Genomic DNA, 10,450 nt, shown 5'->3' with positions numbered 1-10,450 from the left:
AATATGGAGGTCATGATAATATCGCAAGTGCAAGAGTTTATGCCTGAGAGGCATTCTATTCCTTGGGCTGTGGACCATGTGAGTTCGTTTTGTATTTGACATATTGTCTTTAGCGTCACCTGTGATCAGTGTCATGTGGAAGAGGCCTTATGTGTTGACTTGCAGATTTTTGACTCACTCTATAGAATTAGAATGGTTGGTGGTATGGATGTGTGGACCTTGCTACCTGAGCGGAATGGTCATGGGATCATACCCCATGGGGAGATTTGTATAAGTGTGACATGTCAGTCACTTGATGTTAAAGATTGTGATCGAATATAGAGGTCATGGTAATATCGCAAGTGCAAGAGTTTTTGCCTGAGAGGCATTCTATTCCTTGGGCTGTGGACCATGTGCGTTTGTTTCGTATTTGACAACTATTCTTATGTGTCATGAATAGGTCATTGTGGGTCCTTGAGAGGCTATTTAGCCAAGCATAGTATGATCAGAATCGGTTTGTGGTCCGTGGATGGATCTAAATGTGAATGTGGGCTCTATATCAGGCCAGATGTGTTCATCTAAACATAGCGTTGTTTTCGGAGGGGGCTTCGGGCCTTGGATGCTATTTTTGTCGTCAGCTATTTCATGTAATACTCTATTGTGCCATGTGGGTTGTGAGACAGCTTGATTATTCACACTTGTTTTTAGATCCTGTATAGTTTGTGGTATTATGTGAGCAAGATGGCTCTCGGAATGCAGATCATATATCGCACCTTAGTTGTTCTTGAGTTTTATAGCATATGACGTTACCCGTCTCCCCAAGATTTGTATTATGCACTTGGCGTGCTTATGGTTGATATTCGAGCATTTCGTGAGTATAGGCATTACAGCTCGATGTGTGTTTTCTTTAGATTAGTATGTGTGGATCGGGTGGCACGCCGCCACAGGTATAAGTAATACAAGGGTACGACAAATAAGTCAACTCAGAAATTCCAGAACTCAAAGGAACGGAGGAATTAATTCACAAGGAGTAGCCACAATAGAGAATGCTAGTCATAATAAGAACAACTCAACAAGAAAGGAAATATTATGTAACAACGTTCCACAATGTATAGTTCAACAACGAGGGAGCTAACACAAGGCGAATAAGTCCAAATAAGGACAAGTCAACTAAAATATAAGATATCTAACTTCTTTTAAGGTTGGGCAATTAAGAAAGAGATACAACAAATTCAATTTGGGATAAGCAGCAGAAAGATAATCATAGCTTCAATTAAGGATTAACAATTACAGAAGAGATAATTATAACTTCAAATAAAGATAAGCAGTTAGAGAAAAGACAACATGGTAATATAAGAGATAACAATTTCAGTTAAGGCACATATAAATCAAGTGAACAACAAGAGTGGATCATGAAGCAATAAATTCTAATAAAAGCAGGTAGAAGTGAAACTAGTAATTAAGAAATGTAATCATAACAAGAACAACAACATATTCAGTGAATACAAGGGGCTAAGAACCCTAAAAGGCTAATTTTCCACAAATAAATCTGAGCACGTACTCGTCACCTCGCGTAAACGGACTACAATTAGCATAGAAGACTCAAATCCTAAGGAGTAGTTTCCCCCACACAAAGTTAGGCAGGATACTTACCAAAACAGATCGATATCAAAAAGTTCACTTCCGGTCAAAATCTCCCAAAATTCAACTTTCGCCATTTCAAGCCTAAATCAGCTGCAGACCACAGATTCACAGTCCGAACACACTCCTAAGTCCAAAATCACCATATGAAGATGTTGCAATCATCCAAAACCCATTACAGAGCCGTTTACACAAAAGTCAAAATTCTAGTTAACTCTTACCGCTTAAGCTTCCAAAACTTGCTTCCTTCTTCTGATTTGACTCTGAATCATCCTGTAGCTGAATTAAACCACGCACGCAAGTCAATATGAGTGGATGCACTTACGGTTGCAAGATTTTAAGACCTTAAGTGAGTATAACTCTGCTCTATTTTGAATAACTTCCCAATTGAAATTATGTGGGGATGTTATGAATGGTGAGGATTTGTTGGAAAAGACTCTTACAACTTTTCATGCCTCAAATATGGTATTACAACAGCAATACCATGAAAGGGATTTTAAAAAGTATTCTGAATTGATCTCATTCCTTCTGGTAGCTGAGTAACATAATACCCTTTTGCTGAACAATCATGAAGCCCGTCCCACAAATTTAACTCCGCTTCCTGAAGCAAATATGGTAGCGAGACATGATAAGTCTGTAAAAAGACAGAATAATTATCATGGCCATATGAAAGTACGTGGGCATGGCAATGGCAAGAGACGATATAATAATCATCATCGTGGTGGTCAGGGAAAATGAGAGAACAATATGGGTTCTCAAACCAATCCTTCAAGAGGAAAAAGGTAACTGCCACCGCTGTGGAATGAAAGGTCATTAGAAAATTGAATGTCGTGCATCTAGGCATTTTGTCAGGATTTATCAAAAATCCATCAAAAGAAGGCAAATAGTGTTGGAGCATCTTCCACTGATGCCCCAGTGGAATCTCACTTGACCTTTAAAAATGATTTTGAGGCACGACCTTCAAACAAAAATGATGACAATACCGAGGCAAATCTTTCTTTGAACGATGATGATTTTGAAGGCCTCGATGATCTTAATCGTTTGGAAGTTGAAGACTTCTTCGGAGATCAAAACTAAAGTTTGATCATTTTACTGGGGAATGCAATTATGTTGTTATTTTTATTTCAGTGTTTTTTTGTCACGTTCTAAAGTTGTTTTTGTTTTCAAGTAGTACTTAAGTTATCTTATGTTGTTGTTGGTGTTGTTATTTTTTATGTATTTCTCATGGTGTACTTTTATTTTTTTATGAAAAAAATAAAATTCCTCAGTCTTCAATTGGATCCAAGACGAGTAATTAAGATTTATGACTTTTTGGATAGTGCTATGACTCACACAATATTAACAACAACAACAACAACAACCCAGTAAAATCCCACTAATGGGGTATAGGGAGGGTAGTGTGTATGCAGACCTTACCCCTACCCTGAAGGAGTAGAGAGGCTGTTTCCGAAAGACCCTCAGCAAACTTACACAATATTAAGAGAAAAGAAATTTTTCTATTATTTGGTTATGAAAAAGGCCTATGTTAATACAATATCTGGTAGTACAAAGTTAATTGAGGGCTCTGGAAGAGCGCCCTTATTACTACCTGGAGAAACGATATTAACTATTAATAATGCATTGTATTGTAGTAAGTCTCAAGGAAACTTGTTGAGTTTCAAAGCTATTCGCCAAAATGGCTACGATGTTGAGACCTCTAACAAAGGAAAGATTGAATACCTTTATATTACTACAATAAAAGCAGGGAAAAATGTGTTCTCAAAAAATGTACCCGCATTTTCTTCTGGATTGTACCACACAAACATTGGTGTGGTTGAATCACATGCCATAGTAAATAAAAGGTTTACTACTTCTAATGATTTTATCATTTGGCATGACCGGTTGGGCCATCCCGGTTCTAACATGATGCGCATAATAATAGAGAATTCAAATGGGCACACATTGAAGAACAAGAAGATTCTTCAATTTAAGGAATTCTCTTGTGCTGCTTGTTCTCAAGGAAAATTGGTTATTAAACCATCAGCAGCTAAAGTTGGGATTGAATCTCCTGTATTTCTGGAACGTATACAGGGTGATATATGTGGGCCTATACATCCTGCATATGGATCATTCAAGTATTTTATGGTCTGGATAGATGCATCTACAAGATGGTCACATGTGTGCTTATTGTCCACTCGTAATATGGCATTTGCGAGATTGTTGGCCCAAATAATAAGGTTAAGAGCATAATTTCTAGATTATGCAATTAAGACAATTCGTCTTGATAATGCTAGTGAATTTACATCTCGGGCCTTTACAGATTATTGTATGGCCATTGGAATAAGCATTGAGCATCCAGTTGCTCATGTTTATACTCAAAATGGTCTAGCAGAATCATTGATTAAACGCCTCCAATTAATAGCTAGACCATTGCTAATGAGGACAAAACTTCCCCTTTCAGTGTAGGGCCATGCTATTTTACATGCAGCAACACTTGTGCGCATAAGGCCAACCAGTTATCATGAAGTCCCCCCATTACAGTTGGCTTTTGGTCAGGAGCCAAATTGTGATGACCCAAAAGGTCATTTTTAAATTTAATTATTAATTCTATGATCTAAACCCCGAGAAGCATTATTTATTATTCCTCGACTTGCGTGCACAGTCCGTATAATTTTTTCGGAAGGTTTTTACGTGAAAAATGGATTAAAATGTGAAATAGAGCATTAAAACTTAATTAGGTTGACTTTGGTCAACATTTTTAGCAAACGGATCCAGATCAGTATTTTGACAGTTTTGGTAGGTTCGTATCATTATTTGGGACTTGGGCGTATGCCCGGAATTTTATTTGGAGGTCCCTAGCTCATGTTATGACCATTTAACGGAAATTAATAATTTAAAGGCTAAAGATTTCTAAAGTTTGACCACGTATTTGACTTTTTGATATCGGGGTCAGAATCCGATTCCGAAAATTGGAATAGCTCTGTTATGTCATTTATGACTTATGTGCCAAATGTGAAATCATTCCGGATTCATTTAACATGTTTCGGCACAAGTTTTGTAAATTGAAAAGTTTGAAACTCAAAAGTTCGAATCGAGGTGTGAATTGCAATTTCGATGTTGTTTGATGTGATTTGATACCCCGAGTAAGTCCGTGTTATGTTTTAGAACTTGTTGGTATATTTTGTTGAGGTCTCGGGGGCGTCGGGTGAATTCCAGATGGTCAGCGCATCAAAATTTGGACTTAAGGAAAAATCTGAAATTTTGGCCTTCTGGTCTAATCACACCTGCAGATTTTAGACCGCGGATGCGAAAGGGAAGGGAAGGGGTTGGGCATTGTGCGCAGGTGCGGAATGTTTGCCACATCTGCGAAGCAATAGAAGCGGCTTCTTGTCTGCAGAAGCGCCCCATCCTGCAAAAGAGGCCCCTTTTCTGCAAAAGCGGAAACCGCATATGCGGTCAAGCGTCCGCAAATGCGGAAAGGCCTGGACAGAACACATAAAATCGGAAGTTAGCCATTTTTACTCATTTTTGAGTTTTGAATCTCGGATTTAGGCGATTCCGAGGAGATTTTTCATGACTTTTGAATTGGGTAAGTGTTCTATAACTAAGAGTGATTATATTTCATAAATACATGTCTATATACATCATTTATTTCAGATTTAGATGGAAGAAATTGGTGTTTTGTAAAATTTTCGTAAAATGAAAAATTAAGATTTGAAGGTCCATTTGACATCGGAATTTGTTAAATTTTGTATGGTTGGACTCGTCTCGGAACGGGTGTTCAGATTTCGTAAGTTTTTTCGAGATTCGAGACGTGAGCCCCACTGTCATGTTTTATATGATTTTCAAATTTTAATCCGAAAAATTATCAAATTCATATGGAATTACTTCCTATGATTTCTATTGAGTATATTGAATTGTTTATGACTAGATTTGAGGATTCTCGACATGAATTTGTGAGGAAAAAGTTTATTGGGTTCTTGAATTTGGTTGCAAAGCGAGGTAAGTGTCGTGGTTAATCTTGACTTGAGGGAGTAGGACTTAATTGTCTATTTGCTACATGATTTAATATGCGGGTACATCGTATATGTGAGGTGACGAGTACTTATGCATTATAGTTAAGTCAAAGCATGCGGGTGGAATTTGTTTATTGTGAATAATTGTTTATTTAATTAAGATACTCTTGCTTAAGTTTATTATTGATTATTTGATCATTATTCGTGATATTATTATTCATTTAATTATTGTTCAATATTTTGGAAGGTAAAGTCAGTATTTTGGTATGGAATTGATTGATAAGTGTATATCCCCGCATTTAAATACTCTTCCAAATTTATATTATTATTTTCATGGTAAGGAAGAGTGTAAAAGCACGAAGGGTGATGTCGTGCCATTTTTATTAATTATAATATCATTGTCATGGTAAGGAATTGGAGCACTCCGAGTGTCACCGAGATTTCAGCTACTGTAGGCGCATTAGAGTCGAGGAGGTTGTTGGGGCTATGCGTAAGATGAACAGGGGCAGAGTGACAGGGCCAGATGAAATTCCAGTGGAATTTCGGAGGTATGTGGGTAGAGCAGGATTGGAGTGGCTAACTGGGCTATTTAATGTTATTTCCAAGGCGAAGGAGATGCCAGAGGAATTGAGGTGGAGTACTATGATTCCGCTATACAAGAACAAAGGCGATATGCAGAACTGTAACAACTATAGGGGCATCAAGCTACTGCGTCATACCATGAAAGTGTGGGAGGGGGTAGTGGAAGAGAGGGTGAGGAGGCTGGTGACGATATCCGATAACTAGTTTGGGTTCATGCCTGGTTGTTCCACTACGGAAGCGATCCATCTTATTCGGAGGTTGGTGGAACTGTACATGGATATGAGGAAGGATTTACATATGGTGTTTATTGACCTAGAAAAAGCTTATGACACGGTACCTAAGGAAGTTCTTTGGAGATTCCTGGAGGTAAAAGGTGTTCTGGTGGCTTATATTAGGGTGATTAAGGATATGTATGATGGAGCTAAGACTCGGGTTAGTATAGTGGGGGGGCAACTCAGAGCATTTCCCGGGTTAGTATAGTGGGGGGCAACTCATCCCGTTCTTATTTGCTTTGACGATGGACGCACTGACATACCATATTCAAGGGGAGGTGCCATGGTGTATGTTATTCGCCGATGATATAGTTCTAATTGATGAGATGCGGGGCGGTGTTAACGAGGGGTTGGAGGCTTGGAGACGGACCCTTGAGTCTAAAGGATTCAAGCTGAGCAGGACTAAGATTGAATACGTGGAGTTCAAGTTTAGCGGTGTGCCGGGTGAAGCGGACATAGAAGTGAGGCTTGACTCTCAAGTCATCCCCCAGAAAGGGAGCTTCAAGTACCTGGGGTCAATTATGCAGGGGGATGGGGATATTGACGAGGATGTCATGCACCGTATAGGAGTGGGGTTGATGAAATGGAGGCTAGCGTCTGGTGTCCTATATGACAGGTAGGTGCCTCCAGAACTAAAAGAAAAGTTCTATAGAGCGGTGGTTAGGCCGGCCATGATGTATGGGGAAGAGTGTTGGCCAGTCAAAAATTCTCATACCCAGAAGATGAAAGTTGCAGAGATGAGGATGCTGAGATGGATGTGCGGACACACTAAGCTAGATAAGATTAGGAATTAAGTTATTCGGCTGAAGGTGGGCGTGGCTCCCATGGAAGACAAGATGCGGGAATCTAGGCTTAGATGGTTCGGGCACGTGAAGAGGAGAAGCCTGGATGCACTGGTAAGGAGGTATGAACGGTTGGCCTTGACGGGTATGTGAAGAGGTAGAGGGAAACCTAAGAAATATTGGGGAGATGTGATTAGGCAGGACATGATGCGGATGCAGATTTCCGAGGACATGGCCCTTGATAGGAAGTTATGGAGGTCGAGCATTAGGGTTGTAGGTTAGGAGATAAGAGGCTAGTATGATAGTGTTTTGTTTTAGGCTATTCGTGGCTCCAGTTGTGTTCTTAATACTTCATTAGGGTTGTAAGTTAGGCTATAGTATGTTTAGTGGCCCTTTGTGTACATATTATTCCTTTGCATCTATAGTACTGTGCCTTTGTTACTGCTTAGTGTTACTACTTTGCTCTCTATTTTCTGGTTATTGTGTTGCTGGTGTTATCTTTCTGGATTCCGTTGCTGTTACTAATACACTGTCTCTTTCCTTCTTGTGCCGAGGGTCTACCTGAAATAGCCTCTCTACTCCTCCGGGGTAGGGGTAAGGTCTGCATACACACTACCCTCCCCAGACCCCACTTGTGGGACCTTATTGGGTTGTTGTTGTTGTTGTCATGGTAAGGAAGAGTGTAAAAGCACGAAGGGTGTTGCCGTGCCATTTCTGAGTGTAAAAGCACGAAGGGTGTTGCCGTGCTATTTATGAGTGTAAAATCAAGAAGGGTGATGCCGTGTTAATTTCAAAGTGTGTAAAAGCACGAAGGGTGATGCCGTGTCAAATGAGAGTAAAATCACAAAGGGTGGTGTCGTGCCATCTTTATATTATCATTTGCTTATTTTATTGTTGATGAATTAATTGACTGCTAAGTGATAAATCTCGTGCTGAAATTATTATATCATTCCTCTTCGCATGTTCCCTCCCAATTTATAAATTGTTATTTATTGTATTATTATCACTTCGTATTTGTTGTTTACGCGTGTGTCTTGTCATAAACTCATCACTACTTTATCGAGGTTAGGCTCGGCACTTAGCAGTACGTGGGGTCGGTTGTACTGATATTGCACTATGCACTTCTTTTGCAGATTTCGGAGTTGGTCCCAGCCGCATACAGTAGATTTGTAGGACACAGCTACCAGTGGAGACTTGAGGTATCACTGCACAGCGTTAGCAGTTCTGAAGTCCCCTTCTATCTTATCTCAGCTGTGTATTATATTTCAAACAACTTGAATTTTATTCTGACTTTTGTTTGTATTATTCTAGAAGCTCGTGCACTTGTGACTCCAGTTCTGGGATGGTATTCAGGTATCGCGATTATTATGGATTATTCACTTTAATTCAGACTTTATTTCCGCATTTGTTTCCTTGTTATTAATAAATTTAAAATTTTGTTAAAATGGCTAATTATATTCTAATGTTGTCTTGCCTAGCAAGTGAAATGTTAGGCGCCATCACGGTCCCAAAGGTGGGAATTTTGGGTCGTGACAGTTGGTATCAGAGCACAAGGTTACATAGGTCTCACGAGTCACGAGCAAATTTAGTAGAGTCTGAAGGATCGGTACGGAGACGTCTGTACTTATCTTTCAGAGGCTATGAAGTTTAGGAACAATATCACTTCTTTCTGATTCTGTCGCGCTATTTTATTCTATCATCGATGATTGAACCATTCTATTCTTACTCTCTCGCAGATGGTGAGAACACGTAATACATCTACCGATGGATAGGGACCAGATCCCCTGGTGGTAACCATGACCCACGGTAGAGGTCGAGGCTGAGGTCGTACTAGAGGCTGAGGTAGAAGTAGAGGTAGAGCTCAGTCTAGAGCTCGAGCAGCAGCACAGGTTGTAGAACCTCAGGTGGATCTTCAGGAAAAGGTTCTCGTTCAGACTGTACCGGAAGGATTTATAGCTGCTCCAGTGCTTCAAGACGCTCTAGTCCGTTTGGTAAGTCTTATGGAGGGTGTGGCCCAGAATGGTACATTTCCAGTGGCACCAACCGTCTCACATGCTGGGGGAGGAGCACAGACTCCCACTACCCCCACTCCAGAGCAGATGGCTCCACAGTATCAGGCTCCAGTAGCCCCACCAAAAGGGGGTAATTCAGCCAGTTGTTGCAGCACAGGCCGATGATAGGCCCGCCATGTCTTCTTAGGCCTCATTGAGACTGGATAAGTTTACTAAGCTCTTTCTAGTTCACTTTAGTGGTACACCTTCTGAGGACCCACAAGATTATCTTGACCGCTGCCATGAGGTACTGCGGAACATGGGTATAGTTGAGACCAATGGGGTCGATTTTGCTGTATTTCAGATGACGGGTTCCGTCAAGAGGTGGTGGAGAGATTTTATGTTGACCAGGTCAGCTAGGTCGCCTACACTGACTTGGGAGGAGTTGTCACGGCTATTTCTAGAGAAGTTCCTCCCTATAACATTGAGAGGGGATTTCCGCAGGCAGTTTGAGCATCTCCAGCAGGGCAGTATAACTATTACTCAGCATGAGTCCCGTTTTATGGATCTATACCATCATGCTCTCCTTTTACTTCCTACCGAGGGAGAGAGAGTGAGGAGGTTTATTGAGAGACTTACTCACCCTATTAGGTTTCAGATGGCAAAGGAGACAGGAAGTGAGATTTCTTTTCAGGCGGCTGCTAATGTATCTAGGAGGATCGAGATGGTTCTTACACAGGAAAAAGGGGAGGGGTCTGATAAGAGGCCATTTCATTCAGCGCTCCAGGCATCCTATAGTCCACCACTAGCTCCTATTAGTACACCTCAGATCTAGAGTTTTCAGGGTGGTTACTCAGGTTGACAGGGACAATTTCAGGGTCTACAGTCACAGCAGCCGAGGTCCTGTTATACTTGTGGTGATCCAAGGTACATTACTAGATTCTGCCCCAGGTGTCAGGGCAGCATGCAGCAGCAAGGTTCTCGTGCTATGATTCCAGCACCAGTTGCTTTACTGCCTACTCAGCCAGCTAGAGGTAGGAGTCAGGCAGCTAGAGGTGGAGGTTAGACCATTGGAGGTGGAGGCCAGCCAGTTAGAGGTCGTCCCAGGGACGCAGTTCAGAGTGGTGGGGCCCAGCCTCGATTTTATGCTTTTCCAGCTAGGCTTGAGGTCGAGTCATTTGATGTTGTGATTACAGGTATTGTTCTAG

At 40.9% G+C, this 10,450-nt stretch overlaps 2 protein-coding genes across 2 annotated transcripts; both read left to right on the top strand.

The window, feature by feature from the left end:
* Positions 1 to 6,714: 6,714 nt before the first annotated feature.
* LOC138903797 (uncharacterized) lies at positions 6,715 to 7,089 on the top strand. Its single transcript, XM_070192364.1, has one exon. It carries the CDS (start codon positions 6,715 to 6,717, stop codon positions 7,087 to 7,089), a length of 375 nt encoding a protein of 124 aa, XP_070048465.1.
* A 2,517-nt stretch (positions 7,090 to 9,606) lies between these two features.
* Positions 9,607 to 10,077, top strand: LOC138903796 (uncharacterized). Its single transcript, XM_070192363.1, has one exon. The coding sequence runs from the start codon at positions 9,607 to 9,609 to the stop codon at positions 10,075 to 10,077; it is 471 nt and encodes a 156-aa protein (XP_070048464.1).
* The last annotated feature ends 373 nt before the right edge of the window (positions 10,078 to 10,450 follow it).

Source organism: Nicotiana tomentosiformis, unplaced genomic scaffold (assembly GCF_000390325.3).
Source record: "Nicotiana tomentosiformis unplaced genomic scaffold, ASM39032v3 Un00003, whole genome shotgun sequence".
Classification (NCBI taxonomy): Eukaryota; Viridiplantae; Streptophyta; class Magnoliopsida; order Solanales; family Solanaceae; genus Nicotiana; species Nicotiana tomentosiformis.
This window is presented reverse-complemented; position numbering and strand designations above follow the sequence as displayed.